This window comes from Drosophila miranda, chromosome 2 (assembly GCF_003369915.1).
Source record: "Drosophila miranda strain MSH22 chromosome 2, D.miranda_PacBio2.1, whole genome shotgun sequence".
In the NCBI taxonomy this organism is placed as follows: Eukaryota; Metazoa; Arthropoda; class Insecta; order Diptera; family Drosophilidae; genus Drosophila; species Drosophila miranda.
This window is the reverse complement of record NC_046675.1, coordinates 11832097-11856634: the sequence shown is the minus strand read 5'-3', so window position 1 is coordinate 11856634 and position 24538 is coordinate 11832097. Positions and strand designations below refer to the sequence as shown.

General features: G+C 45.5%; 7 protein-coding genes across 10 annotated transcripts; 5 read left to right on the top strand and 2 right to left on the bottom strand.

Annotated features, from left to right (window-relative positions):
* LOC108157334 (odorant receptor 88a) lies at positions 1–8694 on the bottom strand. 2 transcript variants are annotated; one of them, XM_033389993.1, is made up of 5 exons: positions 8336–8694; positions 1680–1771; positions 495–1625; positions 284–439; positions 1–229 (listed from the first exon to the last, which is right to left on the bottom strand). In XM_033389993.1, exons 3-5 carry the CDS (start codon positions 1491–1493, stop codon positions 182–184), a joined length of 1203 nt encoding a protein of 400 aa, XP_033245884.1. In that variant the 5' UTR covers positions 1494–1625; positions 1680–1771; positions 8336–8694; the 3' UTR covers positions 1–181. The 2 variants fall into 2 exon arrangements, with proteins under 2 accessions (XP_033245884.1, XP_017144839.1); XM_017289350.2 differs by having other exon boundaries at positions 495–1771.
* Positions 3818–7124, top strand: LOC108157332. Its single transcript, XM_017289348.2, has 2 exons — positions 3818–4249; positions 4481–7124. Exons 1-2 carry the CDS (start codon positions 4163–4165, stop codon positions 6269–6271), a joined length of 1878 nt encoding a protein of 625 aa, XP_017144837.1. The 5' UTR covers positions 3818–4162; the 3' UTR covers positions 6272–7124.
* Positions 8695–8931: 237 nt separating the features above from the next.
* LOC108157784 (pyrokinin-1 receptor) lies at positions 8932–11614 on the top strand. Of its 2 annotated transcripts, none has more exons than XM_033389992.1 (4): positions 8932–10096; positions 10317–10534; positions 10574–10747; positions 10816–11614. In XM_033389992.1, exons 1-4 carry the CDS (start codon positions 9199–9201, stop codon positions 10894–10896), a joined length of 1371 nt encoding a protein of 456 aa, XP_033245883.1. In that variant the 5' UTR covers positions 8932–9198; the 3' UTR covers positions 10897–11614. The 2 variants fall into 2 exon arrangements, with proteins under 2 accessions (XP_033245883.1, XP_017145463.1); XM_017289974.2 differs by having other exon boundaries at positions 10589–10747; positions 10816–11613.
* Positions 11615–13839: 2225 nt separating this feature from the next.
* On the top strand, positions 13840–14670 carry LOC108154369 (10 kDa heat shock protein, mitochondrial). Its single transcript, XM_017284634.2, has 2 exons — positions 13840–13947; positions 14019–14670. Exon 2 carries the CDS (start codon positions 14019–14021, stop codon positions 14325–14327), a length of 309 nt encoding a protein of 102 aa, XP_017140123.1. The 5' UTR covers positions 13840–13947; the 3' UTR covers positions 14328–14670.
* Positions 14671–15285: 615 nt separating this feature from the next.
* LOC108157616 (neuropeptide CCHamide-1) lies at positions 15286–19553 on the top strand. Its single transcript, XM_017289751.2, has 4 exons — positions 15286–15542; positions 18394–18429; positions 18491–18534; positions 18592–19553. The coding sequence occupies exons 1-4, from the start codon at positions 15479–15481 to the stop codon at positions 19075–19077; spliced, it is 630 nt and encodes a 209-aa protein (XP_017145240.1). The 5' UTR covers positions 15286–15478; the 3' UTR covers positions 19078–19553.
* On the bottom strand, positions 19355–21740 carry LOC108157617 (ecdysteroid-regulated 16 kDa protein). 2 transcript variants are annotated; one of them, XM_017289754.2, is made up of 3 exons: positions 21633–21740; positions 20057–20178; positions 19355–19991 (listed from the first exon to the last, which is right to left on the bottom strand). In XM_017289754.2, the coding sequence occupies exons 2-3, from the start codon at positions 20139–20141 to the stop codon at positions 19597–19599; spliced, it is 480 nt and encodes a 159-aa protein (XP_017145243.1). In that variant the 5' UTR covers positions 20142–20178; positions 21633–21740; the 3' UTR covers positions 19355–19596. The 2 variants fall into 2 exon arrangements, with proteins under 2 accessions (XP_017145243.1, XP_017145242.1); XM_017289753.2 differs by lacking the exon at positions 21633–21740 and adding an exon at positions 20611–20720 and having other exon boundaries at positions 19357–19991.
* A 1747-nt stretch (positions 21741–23487) lies between these two features.
* Positions 23488–24395, top strand: LOC108154337 (attacin-A-like). The gene is made up of 2 exons (XM_017284598.2): positions 23488–23839; positions 23911–24395. Exons 1-2 carry the CDS (start codon positions 23547–23549, stop codon positions 24314–24316), a joined length of 699 nt encoding a protein of 232 aa, XP_017140087.2. The 5' UTR covers positions 23488–23546; the 3' UTR covers positions 24317–24395.
* The last annotated feature ends 143 nt before the right edge of the window (positions 24396–24538 follow it).

The following is a 24538-nucleotide window of genomic DNA, read 5'->3' as shown; positions in this document are numbered from 1 at the left end:
AACAGAAGAATATGGCTAGTTAAAGTCTCCTAAAGAGGGGCTGATATATTGAGAATTTCTACAACATATTGTTCGCTTTGAAAACTACAGGTCCCTCCAAAAGGGTAAGATAACAGTGTGTGTTGCTTGTGACTCACTTCACTACAGAATTTATGGAATTCCGTTATTAAAGATGAATTTCCTATTGCGATCTTAGAAATGTGAAGAGTCTGAAGGCCAACTGCATGATCTGAAAATTAAGGAAATATATAAAAATAATCCATATTCGACTTTATCTACTCACATCGGTAAAGTGCACCATGTTGATTTCGATCAATCCAAAGGCCCCGAGCTTCTGGGAGCGCTGGGAGTACTGCAGCCACAGAAGAAAGAACTTGCGATACCTCCTGCTGCCCATGTACCAGGTCTGGTGTCTCAGCGATGACTCCAGGCGGGCAGACTGTGGAAGGAAGAGGTCACAGAATATCATGCTGGCATGCAATGAGATGGCTCACCGCTTCCTCTAGCTGGGTGCCGCGCAGACAGATCTCAAAGGTGAAGGCCACTAGAACCATAGTGGGCAGAATGTACTGAATTATCATGAATATATCCGTCGTCTCCGCGATCATGAACAGATAGAAGCAGAGCGATCCGGACCCCATAAAGTTGCTAACCAAGAAGGCCACCTTGAAGATGTCATTGTATTGGCCGCACAAACGATTCAGGAGCTGCTGGCGCTGCACTAGAGTCCTCAGACCTGCGAAGAACTCAACTTCATTGGTCACGCTTTCTGCGGGATCGATGGCCTCCAGTTGCCTGCAGAGGTGATTCAGATGCATTATCAGGTGTCCCTGCATCACGTTGAACAGATTGTCGAAGGTCAGGAAGAAGGAGACCCCACAGGCAGTGCACGACACATCGAATAACCACACCAGTAAGTAGAATCTGGGGTTCCTCCTCAGGTCGAATGGCATCCAACCGCCGAGCAGCTGCTGGTGCAGGGTTATAGGCGCCCCGAGGCCGTCGTTGGTCAGCAGATAGACGGCCAGCGGCAGACAGCAGAACATGGGCAATCCCAAATGAGCATAGGCCCGCAGGAACCGATAGCGCATCCAGAAAGAGCTGTAAGTACGTTCCAGACGTATTTCATGCTGCTTGTCAATGTCTACGGGGCACTCCCGATCCAATGCGTAGACAAAGTTGATGATCTCGCGACGCTTCAAGAAGAGCATCAGTCCCCGGATCGAAAAGTAAATGGTAATGCAGAGCACGGGCGGGTTCTGATTGGTGGGCTTGCCCATCATCAGATGGCCGATAATGTCCCAGCCGTTGAACGCAAAGAACACCAGATTTAAAACCGCTGATATCCAGAAGCCAATCGAGGATGATTTTACCAGACGATTGGACCCATCTCGCTTCCAGGCGAAGTGCACCATCCGGGTCCACTGCTGGAACATTTGGGGCCGCAGAAAGTCCTCCATCTTGATCGGTTTCCTCGTCTCGGTGTTCTTCATCGTGGCTTACTGTACTGTTCTCTAGCACCACGCTTCCAACCGGCTTATATATAGTCCAACTCATGGCTGCAGTTAATGGGGTCCTGCAGCTAGGAATCCAAATAAGTGGTTTTTTTCAGTGGGTTGATTGAGCTGAAATTAAAAGAATAAATCAAGAGTCCTCCGCTTTCACAATACTTTACAAACTTCCCTGTTCCGTCGTCGAAGTGCATTAATTGTAGCTCTGCTAAATTACAGCTCTTGCAGCTTTGCCAATCCTCCACAATCTATGAGAATACCTGCAATAAGTGGAAATTATCTTACAAGTGTGGAAATAATTATAAGGTATGCCTGTACTCCATATAACCTGGAAAGCGCCTTAGGTGGTAGTACGAATTCCAACCGTTTAAAGATCTAAGTCCCTTCGCAGTAACCATTTTCAACACTCAATCAAAGCCAAATTACAATAGAAGAGCTGTTCCTTGCACAGGCATATTAAAACAGCAACGATAACTGATGAATGTATTTGGACGTTGATATGAAATGACTGCACCATCAAGTGAGCCATGCCACACCAAGACACAGATCCCGGCAGGAACGCAGTTCTCCTCCCGCAGACCGAGGCACATGATGCGCGACGCGTATTATCGAACCGATCGCGTACAGGCAGGAAGGATAGCAGTTAGACTAATATTCAGTAAAATTACAACTAAACCTACTAAAAGAACTAATCATACATTCTAAATACAGATACAATTACTTCATACGAGAAAGGTATATGAGTATTACTTATTCAAGAAGAGGAAGGGAATTAGTAGTAGACATAATATGGTAGCGACAATTATAATCCGAGAATTTGACTCCAAACGGTTCATGAAAGGAATAATTCGATCTACAAAGCGAAAGAGCGACGGTATAATTATTTTTCTAGTGGATCTAATAGCACTGGTGAAGTTTATGTCCTTGATCAGCCTAACATCATCCGCATATACATATGTATGAGAACTTAAGAGTTTGTTAATACTGATGAATATATTGCCTTGTGGTTCTCCAGAATTAACCTTAGCTGGTGAAGAGAGGGAGTCTGTGAAGAGAACCCCTTAAAACCTGGGACAAGGTAGCTGCAATTCAAAATCCTGAGGTTGGGCGGAATCCTAAAAGGTCAAGTTTTTGTGCCAGGAGGGAGTGGTTTACAAAGTCGAATGCTTTACTGAGGTGTAAATAACAACGGGTACCAACATCCTTAAGACTGACGGCATACCGAAAAATGTTAGGACTACAACACAACAAGATATGCCTTAGCATCTGATTAACGTAACTTCGGATACTTTAAATTGTGAATCGATATGCGTGATAATCAACTCTGACAATTAAACGCTCCGCCATTTCTATTGCCCGGAACCAATTGGGTGGTTCATTTCTTCATATATTATGTATGTATGTATGTACATCGTGCTTTAAGCTGGCGTAAACTCAGAGATTCTGTCTTATTGAATTCGAAATATTGGAATATATTCAGTTGGAAGAAACACACAAATATATTGAAAATATTCAGTTGCAGCACCGAATTTTATCCGTTCCTGTCGGTTTTCATAATTTTCCGCGTGCACACTACTGGGCGAGGGGTAAGTAATGCGGACGCCTCCTAATACACAATGTACGATTTAAGCTGTGAACAACTCGCATCCACTACAGAACTTTGTTGATTTCGTTGCTCCCGATCTCTCAAAGGTAAGAAGTACGCACTGTATGCGTTAAGCTGTGTGTTCACAAATTTCGGTTTCTGCGCGCGCAGCTTTGTATGTACATACATACGTACATATGTATGTACATATATACTTTCTCAAATTCTCTCTCGCTCTCCCTCTCTCACATCAAGGCCGCCGTCATTTTTTTGTATGTGGGTCACTAGCAGCAAACATAAACAAAATAGAACGCAGTAAAAAGAGTGTCTCTCGCAGCAAAAGAGCAAGAGAGTTGACTTTTGTGCGCATGTCCATTGTGTATTAATAAAAGGTTTGGCCTAACACTCTTGGAAAGGCCTATTTGCCTGCCAAATGTGCTTCAGCTGAGATGTGGTGCTGACTCAAATTATTTTGTTTTGCAATATACTGAATTGTTTACAATTAATAAATAAATTGAAGCACCTATTTAATATTAATACGGACTTAAAACCCCAGAAGGTTATATGGAGGAAATAACAGCAGCATAGGTCCCTGCTGTTTCTACCGCCCATACCTTTCATTCAATATACACTGCGCTGGCCCTTTTGGGGTGCGTGTGCGAGCGAGCGAGAGGGTGAGAGCATGCGTGCTGCAAGTATCTCTGCAGCGACAATCAAATTTTCATTATTAGATACACAGCTGTGCTGCAAGTGGTTTGGTTCGTTTTTCCGTCGTTCGCTGCCTGGAAAACACATTTGGATTTTCCAAGGTGCACAACGGCAGCAGGTTGCCGTCGAAAAACTCGAAGGCAAAATCAAACGAAAAGTGTTTCAAGACAACAGCAAAACCCTGTCAATCAACGGAAAAAGTTCCATTTGACTATTTCCCAATTAACGCTTCTGTGCGGAGGCACCGAAAATCAGGTTCGGGGATAGATAGCGAAGTGAAGGCGCAGTTCTGCAGAGGCGCTAAAAACAGTATATTTCCGGTTTTCAACGAAATCTGAACAAACGATAGAGCCACTGGATGGGTAATAGTCTTATTGCGTGTGGAAAACCCAGTCATCGTCGCGAGAGGCGCTTCTTGGAGAGGCTGAGCAACACCTACGCTCAGGTAAGTGCTATTGACGTGGGAGTCCTACCACCTGGACGCCTGGCTGCGCAAAGTGTGGGTGGCAAAGTGCAGCGGTTGGGCCCTGGAAACGGTGCAAGTCCCTGGCAACAGTGCAGGTGAGCAGTGCAGACCAGGGTGGTCCCTCGACTGCAGTATGGTCTCCCATGGCTACCAGGTCAAATACCCCTTTCCATAACATGTACCTAACAGATACATTTATTCCCATTGCAGGCACATAGGAAAATAGAGTTCAGGATGATGCCGCTGCTGGGGCTGTCACGAAACAAGGGTTCGACGGATTCGCCGCCACTCTCGCCGGAGAAGAAGGATCGCAGGGCAGTGAGGAAGAAAAAAGTTCCCATCGATATGCTGCCCAACGAGATGTGGCTGGAGGTCATGTCCTATCTGACCTACAACGATCTCAAGCAGCTGCGGATGGTGTCCTGGCACTGTCGCGACCTGGTCAACCGTCGCAAATTCATGCTACAGGGCAAGGTGATTGTGACCAGGCACAATCTGGCAGCAATCAGGGAGCATGTGGAGAACGCACCTTCGAAACTGAGCTTCGAGCGGATCGAGCTGCGGAACCTAAAGCAGTCCCCGCAGCTGGACGGCTTCTTGAAGCTGGTGGGGCCGGAGGTTAGGCATCTACAGGTGAGCCATGCGCCCGTCTTTCGCAACATAAACGGAAAGATGCCCAACCTGAAGGTGTTGACAATTGCCGCGACCACCGTGCTTGACGATAATCTTGGGATCAACCTAAAGCAGTTCATCAACCTGGAGGCCTTCGAGTGTGACGGCGTCAGTCTGGACTCGGCGCTGAAGCTGAGCATGCTGCTCCAGCTGAGAAAGCCTACAAATAAGGTGCGCTTGCGGCACCTGCAGTTCGAGTTCACCCACGACAACGAGGACGTCCTGGTAGCTGTGCTCCGGGACCATGCTAAGACGCTGGAGTACATAGACATATTCTTCAGCTGCTCCCCCAGCGTCGAGACGCTGCCGTGGTGTCTAGCATTCGAGGCCATGAGCAACCTCGGCGTCCTGAAGCTGTCAGGCAACTGTCACCTCCTCCTTCTGGACTCCATTCTTAGGGCGATGCCGCAAGAGGCTCCGTTGCGGCAACTGGACCTCACCGGCATGCTCTCTCTGACCAACGAACTGCTCCTGTATGTGGCCTCCAAATGGGAGTTTACTCTCAAATCCCTGGACCTCATGTTCTGCGTGCAGCTCAACTCTGCCTGCATCAATGCCCTGCGCCAGCTGACCGGTCAGCTGAAGTGCTTGACCATGGCTTACTGCCGAGAGCTCACCGGCGTGGCCCTTCTCAAGGGGATTGCCTCCAAGCCCAACTATGTAATCCAGGAGCTGCATCTCGAGGAGGTCTGCTTCATCGACGAGGAGTCCCTGTGTGAGCTGCTCGTGCGACTCTATAACCTGCGTCGGCTCAGCCTGGACAACTGTCGGCAGGCGGTGACCGACCGCACCATGTCCCTCATCTGCAAGTACCAGACGGGTCTGCGTCAACTCAACATCGAATACTGCATCAAGATCACGGACAAAGGCTTTTTGGGCTGCCCAGACTTTCCATACCCCATCAGCCGGCTCCGGGGACTACGTGAGCTGAACATACGCGGCTGCAAGAACTTGACGGATCGCGTCCTGAAGGAGGCGCTGGTTCTGCCAGAGCTACGCATCCTCTCGCTGGGCTATTGCTCGCTGTTCTACGCCGAGGGCTTCGAGGCGCTGACCCACAACGCTCCGGCCATCGAGACGCTGTGTATTGCCAGCTGCATGAAAGTCGAAGATGACACCGTGAGGCACATTATGCGCAATCTTAAGCGCTTGCGGAGCATCAACATAAGCAACTGCATGCGACTCACACTGCAGTCCATTCACCATATACTCAGGCATGGGCACAACATGGTGGAGCTGATTGCCTGCTCCATCGACGGCATGGACCAGGAGCAGGCCCAGCGGCTCATCGAGAAGCAGCGCCCACAAATGAAGCAGGTGCTCCTATAGCAGGAGAGGTACATTCACTGACAGGACGTCAGGGTTCTCCCCTACAACTGGGGGAGACAGGGCTATTACGGCAGCGACGAGGACGAGGATGTTGAGGTCATTGAAGTCGTAGTTTAAGGACAGAAAAGAACGGAACAGAAGGCCCAGTGAAATATGATGAAGCAAAGCGTCCATCGTATATACGTCTATAATCTATAAAGATAATAATCCGCTATCACTGCACAATCGTGTAGAACCCCTTGAAGGTGAAATCTTAAAGTTTTAATCCCCATTGATCGCTACCTTCAGATCAGCCACAACACAAGCCAAATATCGTAGCAACGTACACACAACGCGTACCTCCAACATGAACCCATCTATCCCAACATTGCAATGTTCAATAATCACAAACAAGGATCGACCTGGTCTGATTTCCCTTTACTGACCAAACACTTTCGGATTGTGCAATACTAAAAACAGATATACACTGTTTGAACAAGATTAAGAAGACTCAAATGTAATCAATAACAAGATTTTATCTACTCACAATATATGTACTCTTATTGTATAACCCATTATACTGGTGGATCTACATGTTTATTCGAGTTGTAGCACAATTACTATATATACTCGTGCTTTTGTGTCTATACTACGAACTATAGTCAATGTAGGAAGTGGAAAGAAGGTCCAATCACTTGAGGAATCGCTATCATCGTTGGATTCCAATTCATTTGAGGGTTTCGAGCTTGATATACGAAAGAGGCTGGTAGAATAAGAATTCAAAGATATTTAGTCAAGCACAAAATAACCGCATACATACATACGTATATAGATATATCAACCCTTGATTTTAAATGAAATTTTTCGCGAACAATTTTAAGTCAAATCGTTTGATATTGGGGTGAAAAGGAAGTTGTATTCCTGGGATAAGCAGATAAGGTATAATTTAATTTTTGGAAGAAATTCTTTTGAAGAACTTTACTTTACGTACATTTTTTGAGTGTTTATTCGAAATGAACTTATGCGTTAATTTACAAGATAATAATAATCGGATAATAGTAGCCCTGAAAGGGGAAATACTTTAATAAATATCCTACTGGTAATATACATACATATACATACAGTAACTTTTAAAGAACTTCAATAAACATGCATAACTATTGAATGTTAGACACACTTCTTATGTGTTTGTTTTTGTAGAATACTCGGACGTGGGTTGCACCCTTGAGTTTTCATTCATCATTCGATGTCGTTGATTGATGGGATTTTTCCCACCCTTCGCATGCAGTTGGCGAAAGCTTGAAAAGCTCTCGGCTGCAATTGAAAAGCTAACGGGGGACATCCATCCGCTCGTTTGACTCGTGCCAAACACCGCAGGCACCGCACCGCGCCGCACGCACTTTGACACCCATCGATGGGTCGTGTGACCAGGCTTGATGGGGGCATGGGGTTTGCCCGATTATCGGGTTGGACGGGGGGACTGTGGGTCTAGACACGGGGTGGCAGTCTTCACTTAGCATCGTGCTAAACGAAACGAAACAAATGAATGAAAATATTATGTGGCCATAGAGAATGTCACTCGTCAGCGGCGTGGTGCGACAGACCTATGCCAAAACGCATTCGGGCCAACTTTTCCCAGTTTTCCCAGCGCCTCTGCCAGCGTGTGGCTGCTCTTTTTGTTGCCCAAATGTAGCTAATGCCCCAAAGTTGCCTGCTTCATAGCCACTATGAAATATGGTTGCCAAAATACACACAAGATGGGTGCGACCACGGGGCGAGACGGATCCATAAATGTGACTGTAAGGTGCATGGAATAACTGAATGGATAATGGTAGATTGCCACGTAATAAGATCTGAAGATTCAACATATAAGGTTTGCTCTTTTGATTGGAAATATGAACCACGTTTTATTTTGTTGCCTTTCTTAAGAAATTTAATAGTAACACTGGTTTGCGTTAAACAAGTCTAACTACGGATTTTCCTATCAATATCCCGAGTGGCTGCTATAAGTCGATGGGACTTCCTACATAAAAGATTCCTTTTCCGACCAAGGAACTATTATTTTTTTTAGTTATAAGAACTTACCATACATCATTCTTAAAAGACGCATCTATTGTAGGGTTGTAGGGTCCTCTCTTAATCTACTTTATTTTTGTATGTTTTAAATTTACTAGAAACTGGAAATTTTATATGTGAGAAGAAAATACACATTTTTGTCAAAATAACACAATTTCAAAATAAATAAATAAATTTTAATCTCCTCTTTCATATATGTTTGTACTTCCATCACCCATGGCACATCACACATTTCCTTGCTATTCATTCCAGCACTAATGTCGCGCACGTTACTCTCTCATGTGGGGGGAAAACTGCGACGCTTCGTCGCTAGCTTTTAGATACAAATCTGAATGAAATGTCGCCACTGCTTATCAGATAAGTTCGGAGCGCGCTGGAGTACGGTTGCTGCTGAATGGAGACGGGACACGGACTCAAAACTTGATTCGCTCTGTGCCGCTCTGTGTGTTTACAAGTCGAGAGTTGTCGCCGATTATAGGCGACGTGCCTCCAAAATCAGAGCCAAGTCAACGTCCGGGTGCGAGTGCAGTGACGGGAACGGACTACGGAATACGGTTATCGTAGCCGGGAACGGTACGGGGATCGGGAATCGGAGATCGACCTCGCCGCTTGGTAATTTGGTGCGTTTGCGTGCCAGTGGCAGTGCCAGTGCCTGTGCCAGTGACAGTCGAGAGAGTCAAGACGCTACCAGGCAGACTAGTCGCTGGATGAGTCTCCGTTCGCGTCATCGAATTATTATAATTAGCATAGTTGGGGGGGACACAACCGCAGGCAGATAAACGGCATCGGAATTTATCGCAGCTAGTGGAAATTTTGTGAAAACAAAAGCCGCTTTCGTAAGGGGAAAAGTTCCAGTTCCAGAGGACACGAATATGCCAGACTCCGACTCCGAATCGGAGATCCTGGCCGGCGCCACCGACGACAACGTCCCCCTGTGGACGGCTGGGAATGTGAGCCAACTGCTCGGACCGGCACGCGATCCATTGGCCATTGTGGTGCCGGTGACAGTCGTCTACTCGCTGATATTCCTCAGCGGCGTGGTGGGCAACATTAGCACCTGCATCGTAATCAAGAAGAACCGCTCGATGCACACGGCCACCAACTATTACCTCTTCTCGCTGGCCATCTCCGATTTCCTACTGCTGCTCTCGGGCGTGCCCCAAGAGGTGTGGTTCATCTGGTCCAAGTATCCGTACGTTTTTGGCGAGTACTTCTGCCTGGGACGCGGTCTGCTGGCCGAGACCTCGGCCAATGCCACCGTCCTGACCATCACCGCCTTCACCGTGGAGCGCTACATAGCCATCTGCCACCCGTTCCTAGGGCAGGCGATGAGCAAGCTCAGTCGGGCCATACGCATCATCGGTCTCGTCTGGGCCCTGGCCGTGCTCACAGCCATCCCGCAGGCGGCGCAATTCGGGATCAACAGCTACGCCGGCGTGGACAAGTGCGTGGTGGTGCGCGTCATCGTCGAGCACTCGTTTCAGCTCTCCACCTTCATCTTCTTCTTTGCGCCCATGTCCATCATCTTTGTGCTGTACCTGTTGATAGGCCTACAGCTCTACCGCTCCAACCTGAGCGATGGCCCGGCCCCAGCTCTGGCGCCGTCCCGGAGGCCGCCGCTGAAGAGTGTGCAGTCGGACACTATCCTGTACCGCTACGCCGGCTCCAACTCCGCGGTGAACATCAATGGTGGGGGATCGGGCGCCCAGCTGAGCTCCGTGCGGGGTCGACTCAATCACTATGGCACACGGCGTGTGCTGAGGATGCTCGGTAATTATGCAGCCCTGGGGTAGACCAGACATCAGACATCGGGCCATATGCCCCTAATCGTTCTAAGCCTGTTAATCAGTCGCTCTCTGGGCAATTTATTGCGTTTGTCATTTGTCATTTGTCGTTTCTCGTTTCTCATTTATGATTATGGCGATTGCCAAAAAAAGTACAAAGTGCTTCAACATTCATTCACTCTTTATCTTTATCTGTCTCCTGGCAGTTGCTGTGGTGGTCTGCTTCTTCCTATGCTGGGCCCCCTTCCATGCCCAGCGACTGATTGCCATCTATGCCCCCGCCCGGGGCGCCAAGCTGCACGAACAGCACGAGCTTCTCTACACGGTGATGACTTACGTCTCCGGGGTGCTCTACTATCTCTCCACCTGCATCAATCCGCTGCTCTACAACATCATGAGCAACAAGTTCCGCGAGGCCTTCAAGGTAGGGATCATTGTTGTATCGCACTGTATAGTCCCATAGATATCCCTATTTCAGGCCGTGCTCTTTGGCAAAAAGTTGTCCAAGGGTTCGTTGAACTCCCGCAACCACATCGAGTCGCAGCGGTTGAGGAGAGCCCTGAACTCCTCCAGCCAGACGCAACGCGTTTCCATTGAGTCGGCGGATGCGCAACAGTCGAAACAGACACTAACGCAGGTGGGTTGTACGGTTATAGGTACCCTGACTATCAATCTATCAATTACCTCTCGAATACTCTCTCTCAGACCCCGCACCATGATCGTCTGGCCCTGGCCAAGCCGCAGCTCGCTTCCCAGTACGCCATGATCAATGCCCAGATCAACTAGAGGCGGACGAGAGGCAACTCAATCTCCAGCCTCTCATCGAGCCGCTTGCTTCCGAATGCTAATTTATTTATATATTGTTTAAGCCAGATTCTTAGTTAGTCACTTGTTTTTGTCTTTACCGAGTCCACTGCTACGGCCGCTATTGCTGTTGCTGCTGCTACCAAAGCGTTTAGTACAACCTGCATTTGCATTCATTTGCCTTGCAATTAGACCTTAATTACTCGCTCTCTCGCTCTGTCTACTATACATTTATCTACTATAAAGATTTTCATTCATACAGAATCAAAATCAGTGTCGGCACGAGTTCGCCTGAGCTAGTCTTTCAAGCATTAAGATTTACGGCTATTTAGTATAAGAATAGTATTCAATGTGCTTCGCTCTCTGCAATTAACTTAATAGCGGCACGCCTAGAGGGGATTTACGCTGGAAACAAATGCTTTGCAGACTCAAGAATAGAAAGAAGAAAGCAAGTACATATAGCTTTGCGAATTCTATGTCTAAGAAAATATGCTTAAACCAAACAGAACAACAAAAATGTGGCACAAATATTCGATATATATTTTAGAAGCTAAGATTCTAAAAAAAGTCATTAATTCTATTCAAATACTGTCTCCTTTTAAAAGCAATTTCAGTTGGAAATCATAAATATATAATATTTAGAGACATTGCTCTGATTGATTCATAATTTTAAGAGAGTCAAAAGGGTACGACTATTCAGTAAAATTACTTCTGGAAATCATATTCCTTTCAAGTCGATGTATTTAATACAATCTGAGGGTTTTTTTCCAGAAATATTCATCAAATAAAGTTTACCGCATTCTGCTTGCCTTAATTTCTGTAGCGCTTTAATTCAACAACCTTGAAGCCAGAAATTGTCATCGAAATACATTTAAAGATTGATTATAATTCATTGACTTTATGGAACAGCCAACGACGCTGTTGAATCAATGGGAAGGAACCCTTGAGGAATTATAATAAACGATATACCCGAATTATTCCACAAATAAAACTTAGCATATTCCCATAACCATTCGCCTTTTTTTCCGCATCCCGGTGTCTCTCTATCTCCCTTCAGCAACTACTAAGGATTCGCCGTGCTCCAAATGTAATTTGCCCATAAATATATTTGGGTTTTGTATCGATTGTGGCCTGTCGTCTGCCCGACTACAAATGAAATTCTAATGAGGTGCCAGGCGGATGGTTCAAGGTCATGGAAATGCGCGGACTCCGTGGCGCATTAGTAATCCTGCAAATTGTCATGAAAATGCAATCAACCAAATGGATGCCAGTGCCCTGTATGATTTGTACCCCCAGACAGAGTGGAGGTTCACTTCAATTGCATATAGGACCTGTCCGTTGGCAGGAGCTAACAAATTCTAGGTGGCAAATGCGTCAAAGCCCAAAGCGCAGCGGGCCATAAAGGAACACACAACAAACAAGGCAACAAAAAAGCGAGAGTGAAACAGTCAAATGGATATAAACCACATCAAATTGTTCCACCAACGTCACGTAAAGCCGAACAAATATATATCACATACACACAAAACACATGCCTGCAAAAGTGACGTAGAAATTATGAAGTTTTGTGATTTACGAGCGAATCGAGGGAGCAAAGCAGCAGAAAGGAAAAAACCGGAAAGAATGGTTTGGTTCGAGTACCGATGCTTTAGATACCCTTGCTGCTCTATTCCTGATGTTCGATTTTACCTTAAAGACTTTGCTTTAAATGATCCATAAATTGAACACAGTCAAAAGGGTATAATTATATAGCGAAAGTATATTTTTATTTTCATCTTATTTACATGAATATATTACCAATCATATACACTGCAACTTTGGCGGAATTATCTTAAGAAACACAATGGTTTTTTTTACAAAGACTCTCATTACGACCGAATGTTCAGATGATTGTCGCAACCCCCAATATATAGAACAACGCTAGCACCAAAAATAAGGTCCTGATTGAATTTTCAGCCAAAAGTCTTAATTAATGAGCGATGGGAAGGAAATGATAGGATATAAAACTAACATAGCTCAATCCATTCGGATATTTATTTTGATGCAGAATATATAGACGTATACTGGGATGTATACTTTGATCAGTAATATATACACTTTATGGGGTTAAAGAACCATTATTTACTTTGTTGAAATAATAAATACGCGGTGTATTATGTAGGGGTATAAAAAGAAGCCCTGGGAAAAGTTAAGCACAACAAAATTTCTAACATCATTTAACGCGCTACAAGTTTAGACAAACACACCCACCCATTCATCCACCCACCCACCGCTCCACAAACACCAACGCAGCTTCACACATACACACTTAAGCACGTACAACACACACACAAGGCAGGAAGGAAGACTCACGCACTGACACACGCGGAGAGAGAGAGAAAGCAGAACAATAGAGAGGCAAAAAACTTCCGGAAAGAGAAGCCAAAACACCCCCACACCCGCTAAGCTTAGTAAGCCCAACTACCAACAGGTGGCGCTGACGCCAGCGTGGGTATTAATCAAAGCGAAAAACATAACGGACATCGGACGTGCACCAGCAACGACCAGGCAGCGATGTGGTTGGCTTTGTGTTTGGGCTGGACCGTGTTAGACGGAACTATTAAGGCTTTCAGCTGTTTATTGCGGTAACTACTGCCCCAGTGGTTACATTATTTATTTTTCAATTTATTGCATACCATAATCTAATATAAGCATTATACCACCTGCAGAAAGAACAGTTGTGGTCATTATATTTGATTTATATTCATTATATTCGTCGTAGATGAGTCATTTGACAGGGAATGCAACGATGGGAATTACTAGACCAGAAACCGAAACATTGACAGCTTTTAACTCTACTAATTTTTATCAATCGCAGTAACCTCTTTTTGCTCTTCCATCGCATTTGCCTGGACTTATTTTTTCTGAACAAATGTAGGACTAGGAAAATTCAGTTCTCAGTCGAGAGTGAAACGAAGCACATCGTAACAAAAAAAAAAGAAAAAAAAAAGAAAAAAATAAATAAAATAAAAAAATTTTTTCCTGACAGCAAAAGTGAGAATTTTAAATTAGTTTCGAATCTTGTGAACAAAATTACTAAAATTTTTTTTCGGAAATATTTTCAGATGGCCAACGCTATTAAGAAGGTCATTCCCATGCTGGACCGCATACTGATCCAGCGCTTCGAGGTGAAGACTACCACTGCAGGTGGCATACTGCTGCCGGAGGAGTCGGTGCCGAAGGAGATGCAGGGCTTGGTGGTCGCCGTTGGACCCGGCGCTCGCAACCCGGCCGGAGCTGGCCACCTGTCCGTCGCCGTCAAGGAGGGTGATCGTGTCCTGTTGCCCAAGTACGGGGGCACTAAGGTGGACATGGACGACAAGCGCGAGTACGAGCTCTTCCGCGAGAGCGACATCCTGGCGAAGCTGGAGTAGGATGCAGGGATCCCCACACCAACACATAACCACCCTACACACGTACACTGGGGTTTGTCAGCCTACCTGCACGCTGACAAACCCAACCACACTTAGACCGGCGCAGCAAAGAAACTAATTTCCATTTTGCTATTGCGCTACTTGCGTTCGAATTTAAATGATTATCATGTGGTAAATGTTTATTTGGTATCTTCCACTTGCACACACACTTGACCCAAACACACCCCCCACACTCGTTGAGATGAATGTGATAGAACACACGCGGCCAAGTCATACCGCTATGGGGCGCCACATATGATTTTATGTTGCACAAAGCTTTGAAATAAACTACTTAAAGAGAAAATTGTTTAAAATTGTTCTTGCACTTGGTAACCCACTGACACAGTGGAGTCTGGTAGAAGCCAAATAGTAAAAGATCTCTTGAGCGAAGACCCAAGATGGAAATGAGAAAAACGAGGCTAGAAAATAAATGCATTATTTTGAAATATTTTTGACATTTGTGAAGCAGTCTACTTGGATAGAGTTTACATCTTTGGAAACGACAGCCCTACAGATTTGCCTACAGGCAGAGTTGCCACTGTTATTAAAAGTCAATCCTTGACGTCAGCCACAAAGTAAACTCTTTGTGCGTGGGGGGGCCGAGCTGCAGTAACTTTTCCCTCCCATGAGAGGTGTGGAGACGAGACTCCCCTCCGACTACGCACCTGGCACACCAACAACACCAACACCAAGACCGACAGGCCACCCCACTCAACGCCACTCTACTGTCCATGGGGCAGGCAGCCTGTTGCGTGGGCGCCTCTCTCTATGCTCATTGGCGGCGTTTTCTTCGTGCCCGAGTGTCCGACTCGGGTCTGTTTCGGGCTGGCTCCATTGGCTGCCTTATCTTTTGGCGCTCTAATGGAACCATGCTGGTTGCATGCTTCCTCTACGAGTAGCTATAAAAGCCGTTGGTCGACCGCATTTTGTTGGCAATTCGAAAAGTGTTGGCATCAACAAGTTCGGAGGTGAAAATTGCAGAAAGTTTAGCAACAGTTTAACCAAAATTCTCAAAGTTTTTGAAAACATACCAAATTGGAAAAGACATTACAAAATTGTAAAAAAATTAAAACAATTTTAAGTGCAGATTTTAGTAATTAAATTGCTTGAAAATGTGGTACATGAAGTGCAGTTGGACTTTGTTGGTATTTGTGGCACTCTTTGCCCTGGTGTCAGGTAAAATAATTTCAGAAAATTCCAGAATAAATATTAATATATTCTTAACACACACAAATCATAAAAGATTTGGTTTAAATTTCATTTAAAATGGTTGGAAATCTGTTTAAAATAAAGTGTTATTTTTGAAGCATACTTTTGGGCCCTTGAAAATGGTGAAATTCTTATTTCCGTTTTAGTCAGTTGCTGCTGCGTCATGATCATAAGTGTTTCTTGGAATTTTCTGGCTTATCTGGGCCATAAAAATACCAAACTACCAACTGATTAACCCGTATTACCTATACTCCGATATTCTGGTTTGCCATCCCATAATCCTGCACTCCCCCATGTCCTCCCATTGCCTCTAATCCGTCTTATCAGCTTCAGTTTTATGCACATTTTCCTGTTGATACGCCTTTGTTTGCCCGTTGATTCAGCGGCTTCCCTTTTGGGTTTTCTATACAAATTCCTTAGTCACCGCGAAGGCAGGACAGAACATGGAGAAGCATGGAGCAGAGATCACGGTCGGAGGGGGCTGGGTTTACCACTTTTACCCTCCAAATGCGTCGACGCTTTCAATTGCTGTCGTAAATTAATCCACACTGCGTGCCAAATAACAACCGGCAACCGACAACCGACAATGGTAAGCGGCACAGCCACGGTGGAAACGGAGAACGATGGACTAAGAGACAGCGGGAAATTCAGCGGGAAAAAACCCAAAGCGAACGTGTGAACCCGCCAAGCTGTGCCGCCTGCAGGCATTGCAGTTGTGGATGGCAGGCAGTCCACATCCATTCCCTTCTGCTGGTGGTGGCAGTGGGTGTGGTCAGAGATTGGGAATAGACAAGAGATCAAAGAGTTGGGTGTTTCAGTGGATGAAGGTGGATGATATGAATGCAGATTGTAGATTGGGTTAGGTTCAGCTTGAAATACGCATCAAATACATCATAGAGGAGATCAATTGGAGTTGTTAGGGATCGAAAGTCACTCATCAGAAGGTCTTTAGGGTATCTGGTTGCAATAATGAAATTTATGAACCCACTCTCATAAATCTAATGATTAATAATGATAGGTATATCTCACTAGTATTGAAATAATAAGCCCACACGACTATATGGCAATCATAACATTAATAGGCACTGGATGATCTCATCAAAGTGATTTGATGTAAGAGATATATTCGCTCGCAAGGGATTCCTTGAAGAGAAGGGGGTTCTATGTATAATTTTAAGAGCCAGCGAAATCAAACATCGTACACGGATGTGTACGAATTTTTTATGATTCTAGCCCGAATCGGTTTTGAGATTTGGCGACGCTTCTGACTATCAAAAAAATACCCATAAAGCAATCAGATTTTGTATTCAAATCTGATTGACCTGATCTGACCAGTACTCCCAGCTAATAGACATATAAATAAGCAAAACCAGCCAGAATGATATTCAAAATTAAATGCTTCTGCCATAAATGATCAACCATTCTCCGAGTACCTTATTCTGGTGAATCCCCAAACCAATTAAATAGAATCAGATGTTTTACGTCATATATAGCTACACTTCACTTAGGTACTTGGCCAGAAAAAACCATTAAAAGTGAGTTCAGGCAAACTGTTTTGAGGTAAGGTTATTAAAAAATGCCATTACCCCGAAGTGGAGACGCCAACGCGGTTTCCGAGTTGACCAAGATCAAGGATATGGCCATTAAAAGTGAGGGTCACGGTAATTAGGTGATGGTGGAAGCCTTACAGGGAGGAAGGATGTTCGATGGTGGGTGACAGAAGTGGGCGGCTGTTAAACGGAGCCTTCGTTTAATGACAGCCCTTCGATGCGGCGCCCCAAAAGGCATCGAGAGAAAGCCCGCTATCTCTGATGGCCTCTATGCCTGTCAACAAGTGTGTGTGTGTGTGTGTGTCTGTACGCTGGTTGTTTGTTTTAGTGTATCTGTGAGGGCCCGGCAACAATTAATCCACGGTTTAAGTAATTGACAAATGATTACATGTTTGATATATAGCCAGGGTAGCAACAGCCGAGGGAGGAGTCATGATAGAATCGTCTGGTCTGACATTTATATTTATCTTGGCTTATGCAAACAGCCCTCACATTCCTCACACCCCATCCCCTATCCGACGACATCCCCAACGCTTATATCCAGGCCAATTGTTAGCCATCTGCGTCATGGAACTTGTTGCTGCTGCTGCTGTTGCCTTTGTGTAACCCAGAGATCTCCTATTCCATGCTGCTTCCATTCACACACTTTCACCGGAGCGACAGTTGCGCAAAAGCGTATTCACATCCGTATCCACGTGTCCGTCCATGTCCCAGCTGAGCCCTTCATTGCTGACGCCTTCTGATGCGTTGCCGTCCATTTGTGTGATTAGTTCTTGGCTCTTCAACACTTTTCGGGCCACACAATGCAACAGCAAGAGTTTTCGCATCAAGGACACGTTGTATAAGAGCTACAGCGCCACAGGTAGGATGATGATGAGGCATGACTACTCCCACACCTAACACCTTCCACCAAATGGGAGGCATCCGCCTGAGTGCATTACTCAACCCGCTCTGACTCTAGCATATGAGTGCCGTGCCGTAATGATCGCATTTATCATGGGTCGCGACATTAGTAGCCAAGCACACAATAAACAACTGCAGCATCCACTGTGGCCTGTGGCTTTCACTGGCTTACCTTTAACTTTTCCTTTTCCGTTTTAAAGAAAAACCTTTGCCTAGGCGCAACAGGGAACTGAGCTGCGGCTCATTTACCCATAAATTTATGCGCACACACAGTCTTGGCCCGTCAATGCGGCTGCTGTGGATGTGGTGGATCCAAAGAAGATGATGATTTATTCTAAATAGGAAAATATGTTTCATACTTTCAGGTTCCTGCTTGGAATACGGACATTCCTGTTGGGGAGGTAAGTGTTTCACGGAGTAGTCCATCGATTTTTCAGTTCACACTTTGTGGCTTTTTCTCAGCTCACGGCAAGCGTTCCGGTGGTAAGGCAGCAGTTGCAGCCAAGGTAAGATGGCATGCAGCTCATGATAAGTGTGTTTCTTTACTCGTTCTGTTTCCCCAGGCTGGCGGCAATCCTCTTGCGGTGGAAACTCTGGCAGAGCAGCTCTATAACAACAACCAGAACAACAACCAAAACATTCGTGAAGACACCGATGACGACACCAACAACACCAACAACATCAGCAGCCTGAACAACATGCCCCCGAGAGCTCCTGCCTTGTCTGCACAAAGTGGTGACCCCGAGGAACGGAATAGGAACAATCGCAACCATGAGGCCAACGATCTGAAGTGGGCGCAACTGATGAGGCAACAGCATCGCTATCAACTGCGGCAGCAGCAGCAGCAACAGCAGCAGTCACGACTGGGGGCCGGTGGCAGGGGCGGCGGACAGTACGATGCTGCCGCCGATAGTTGGCGCAAGTTGCAGGAGGCTCTCATCATGGCCCAGGCCCAAGCCCAAGCCCAGGTCGAGGCTGAGGCTGAGGGAGAGGCCGAGGCCGAGCAGCAGCAACAGACTCTCAGCGAACTCTATGAACTCAAGAAGTGAACATTGAACCCCCCAGGCGTATACTTCATTTAATTGTCAAAACTATGCGGAAAAACGACTAAGCAAACATAGAAAAAAGATAAATGAAAAGATATTTATTACACCACCATCATTGCATGTTGGGCCTCAATTAAGAATAAATTGCAAATAATTAAAAGATCCCATCGGTAGAGAGCAGATCAGGTTAATTGGGGGAGTGTTCCACTTTATAGCATTCAAAATGTAAATGAAATTTGTTGTTGGTTTTTATTATTATTATTATTACTATTAAAATTATAGTACATATGTATATGTATGTGTAGAATTATCAGACACAGCTCACAACTGATCGAACGGATCAGGGGTCTTCTGCAGGCTCAGTATTGCGTCACTGGCTGGATGCCGCAATATTGGAAACGATATCAAGAACTTTGCTTTCATTCACATTCACTTAACCGTACTTAATCCCTAACTATGATATGCAGATACGATTTTAAGAGATTCAACCTTAATAAAAGCTAACATCGCAATCTCTTTGGCCTAGGCTTTGATCTTGGCGGGTATCTGGAAGCAGGCCGCATCGCCCTCCTTGTCGCCCAATCCCCAGTGGATCTCCAGGCTGACGGTGGGGTAAAGGGGCAGGATCTTGAAGCTGTTCTTGTAGGTGTACGTCTGGCCGGCCTTCAGCGGGCAGCCCACCTGCTTCTCGCCAGCCTCATCGTAGATGTGCGGACAGGCACTGGTGCCGTAGTAGCCGGGGAAGGGCAGTGGCACGTCCAAAATGATGCCCTGAATGTCCGAGTTGAGCTCTTGGAAGTCGCGCTCCGGCCGGATCTTCATCATGATGCTGGCCTCCGTGTTGCGCTTCAGTATGCACCTGTTCTTGGGACAATTGGAGATGGACACATCACTGGAGCTCAGGGCCTTCGACTTGGCTGTAGTATGAGAAGAGATTTAGTATCTACATATATTCCAAAGTTTACTCTCGGGGTAGACTCACATTTCGGGCAGGGCCTGACCTCAGTGGCTGTCGAGCATCCGAGCAGGGCGGCACAGATCAAAAACAGACCAGAGTTGAGCTTCATTTTGCTGCTGTTATTGTACGAGTACTATTACCTGTGGCTAATTGTAAAGAGAAGTGATATAGATTTAACGACAGGTCGCTAATTGCTGGTCAACTAGTCGGGCTATGGGCTGTGGCCAGGCCTCGAGAGCTTTGGCTTGTTATCAAGCTCGAGTCGAGGCCAAAACCGGTTGCACTCGTCTCGAAAGATCAACCTTGACTTAAAAAAGCGCCACACACGAAAAACATGCAAAGAAACTGCAAAATCAAAGTCTTAAAATTCAGGCAATTACATCTCGGACAACACAAGGCGAATGGGCGGTCTGACAGATGCTTCAACAGACTGCTTGGCACTCCAATGGGACATTCTTGTGAGATAGTTACTATTATTTATTTATTGTTCAGTTCACTTTCTTCCTGATTCGAGTCAATCCCACTTTCCACCATCCATCTCTATTTATCTTCTGTCTCCCGCTAATTGAATAATTTACCAATTTCCACAGCAATTGTCGTCAATTTGAGTTGTTGGTTGACTTTTTACACGGAGCCACGGAGCTTGTACTTCCAGTGCGACTGACGACTGACTGATCGGCAACTTAAACCTGAGCCGCATCGCATGTGCTGTATATATAGAAAGATCACCTCAGACCGACTGACTGACTCTCTGTCTCTGCTTGTGTGTGTCTCTGTCTCTAGCTCTGTCTCTGATTTTGCCTATGGCTTTGTCTCTGACTCACAAGCTTAATTGAGAGGCCATTTTCTTGGCCTGCCTGGCATGCCAAGCATCTGATTATATCGAGAATCGCAGGCAGTAACCAATTTTTCGGGCGCGTAAAGGTTTTCCCAATGAAAAGTGAAAACAAACGAGTTGGATGGCAAACGAGTTTAGAAAGCCACTGATCGATATCCAAGTCTGTAAATGGAAACCCTATCTTAAAGCACATGTGTACACAGAAACGACCTAAGGCCAACAAAGGTGCGATGTTCACAGACAGGCTAATACCCGTTGCGTGAGTACCCATAAAGTCTCAAGAGCCAACCAGAAGCTCGTAATGTTGCCAATCATTTCTGTTTGGCTTAGACACATTCGATACTTAAAATGCAAATTGCATTGACAAGTCAATAGCAGATTATATCATAAGCAAATCATTACCCATAAACAATCTGAAAATGGGATGGTAACTAATACCGCCCTGCTCATCGATCGCTGTTCCAAAATGTCATCTCATTGGTTATGCGGCACCGCACCCGACTTGCGCCTCTGACTTGTGCGAAAAGCGTTTCAATTTAGTTGAGCTGATTAAGAATTAGCACCGCGTTCTCTGTTTTTCTTTGTGTATGTAGTCGTTTGTCAGTCAGGAAGTTGACGAGCTCATGACGTGCCCACTTTCGAGACGATCATCACTCCAGCGCCCATTAGCATTTTTCATTTAGAAAGTAGACCACAAACGAAACTGAGAACACAACCGAGCACATTACGGAAACGTGACTATGGAACTTGGGATCAACTTACAGGTGTGAAGGGAATGGCAGGCGTTTGTTACGGTTTCGGCTTGTTAACGGTCTGATTTCGGGTCAAGCGATCCGGTGACTGCAGCGATCGAGGCTTGAAATGCAACTGACAAAAACCGAAAGTTGTATCCCAATGGATGGTTCGAAGACGGCTCGGACTCGGTCTCGGTCTCTGCCTCAGCCGGTTTGTCTCACTCTTGCTTCACCAAACTTTAAACACAAATTTCCTATTCGAGTGCAAGAGAATTGAAAGTTTCCGGCCTTTTGTGGCACTCCTCACGTGAAAAGCACCAGCATACATATTCGTGTGTGTGAGTGCGGTCAACGTTCAATCAGCTGAAAGTGCAACTGCAGCGGAAACCGAAACTGAGAGCAAAACGGTGCTGATTTACAAAATTTTGTACTGCGTTGTAAGTATTTGTTGACGTAGTGCTTCGCATACGGAATCAGCTGGAGATGGAAGTGAGGAAGACAGAATGGGGAAGTGTACTCGGAAGTGTACGAGCAAATATTTACACACTTACATATGTATGTATGTTCATCCTATAGTTGATCCCCGAATGGGTGTGGCAGAGGGGATGGGTTGACTTCAATTCCGATTTGGAGCGCACTTACCTGAGATGAGTGAACCCTAACTTTGAGAATATCACTGAAGAATAAATGTACATACGTTTGTATACCAATTATGACTTTGTTTTTCAGTTAAACGTTTTTTAGTTTATAGCTATAAATGCTGTTAACTTACAAAGCTATTCCAACATTTCTAAGTGCAACACAATTTTAGATGATTCCCCATTGACGTTAAAAAACTCGAACTGATTTTCTGCATATTTGCATGTATTGTGCCATATTCTAAATGTTTTTCTTTATTGATTTTTTCGGAAAAATAATTTAAAACGTAAAATTAATCAAATTACTATAAGACAGACTTTCACACGTGGGAGGTTTTTTTTTATTAACTTTCGAAAATCGTTAAACAAAAATAGTTCGTAAAATCAAAACTTTCCTCCTTGACTACTTTTTACACAAAAACCATAAAAGAAAACAAAGATAAGAATTTATTGTTCAGTTTGGTTAGAACTACACACTAAAATTCCCACGACGCGAGCAAGAAATCTTATGGTGCGCAGCCATGTGTTGGAACGACATTAATCAGATCTACAAAATCAGCATACAAAATCTCCGATATTCTCTACAGGTAGAAAATGAAATACAGGCAATACACATTTGAATATCGCGCCAACTTTTCGATGAAAATGGTTGCTGCAGAACAGTGTTGCTAATTTGGTGATTTCATATATGTTGCGAAGCAGATGTTGCGGAATTTGTAGTGCAGGCTTTAAACAAGACACCAGAGGGCTACATGAAATAGTATGTCACTCATAGGTGGCACCACAGTACACTTGACTGCTATGAAACTATCGAAGCTTGCTGCTATGAAAGATAGATGAGAACGAAACTATTATAGCTGGCTGCTATGAACTAGTACTGTTTACAGAAATTTTAAATGAACATCTGCCGAATTTTATTGCTTCCAACAAGCCTCTAACTACTTTACCACAATGCTTTCAAAAGGGATTTTACTTCTCTTTAGCTTCAATCTCGACTAGTGCGGAATGCTAGTATTATCAGCTAGCCTCCTTTCATGACAGTGCTTTACTTGTTGCACTTTGTTTTGTGGCTTAATGGAGGGGAACAAAATTAAACCACCCAAAGAGTGCTGAGCGGGGATTTTCTAGCTGATAAGGCAGATCAGATGTAAGATCGAAGAAGGAACGCGTTGACGAGGTGATCCCCCTCGTTCGTATTCGCGTAGGGAAGATCGTTTGCTATAAAAGCGAAAGGTGAGCCACAATCAGGTATCAGTCAGCGTTCGTTCGTCCCAAAAGCCAACACAACACAAACCAAAAACAATATGCAGAAAGGAAGCATTATAATTGTGGCACTTGTTGCCCTGGGAGCCATAGCCGAAGCACTGGCCCAAACGGTGCCCTACCACCCACCACCGACACAACCACCTCGTTATCGCTTCCGTCGTCAGGTTCTGGGCGGCTCATTGGCCTCCAACCCGGCTGGCGGCGCCGATGCCCGGATGGATCTGACCAAGGCAATTGGCACTCCCGATCACAATGCGGTGGTTCAGGCCTTTGCGGCCGGCAACACCCAATCGGGTCCAGTCACCACTGGCGGAACTGCGGCCTACAACATGTAAGTGGATCACTAGAGACATGGACATCTCATAGACAAGTATCTAACGAGGCTTCTCTCGTTTCCCACAGCCATGGCCATGGTGCCTCTGTGACCAGGACAAACACTCCCGGCGTGAAGGACGCCTTCCAGCAGGAGATCCATGCCAATCTCTTCAACGACGGCGTACACAACCTCGATGCCAAGGCTTTCGCTTCGCAGAACAAGCTGGCCAACGGCTTCGAGTTCCAACGCAATGGCGCCGCCTTGGACTACTCCCACGTCAGGGGTCATGGAGCCAGTGTGACGCACAGCAACTTCCCCGGCATCGGTCGTCAGCTGGGCGCCGAGGCTCGTGCCAATCTCTGGTCCTCTGCCGATCGCAACACGCACATAGATCTGACCGGATCGGCCAACAAGTGGATGAGTGGCCCATTCTCCAATCAAAAGACAGACTTTGGCGCTGGTCTGGGTCTTACCCATCATTTCGGTGGATAAATCTCGCTTTTAAATGATACAAATAGTTGATTTTATTTATTGAAAGAATAAACTTTAAAGATTGCTACCGAGAATCCAATTCCATATGCGTACATATAATGGGAGTGGCCATGAAATGGCATTTTTGTGACCATGAAATCTGGCTGCCATGTGAAGTCCAAGGAGAAGCCCAGCAGCAGCAGCAAGTGGCTTGACAATGTGATGAGCATAATCTTCGAATAC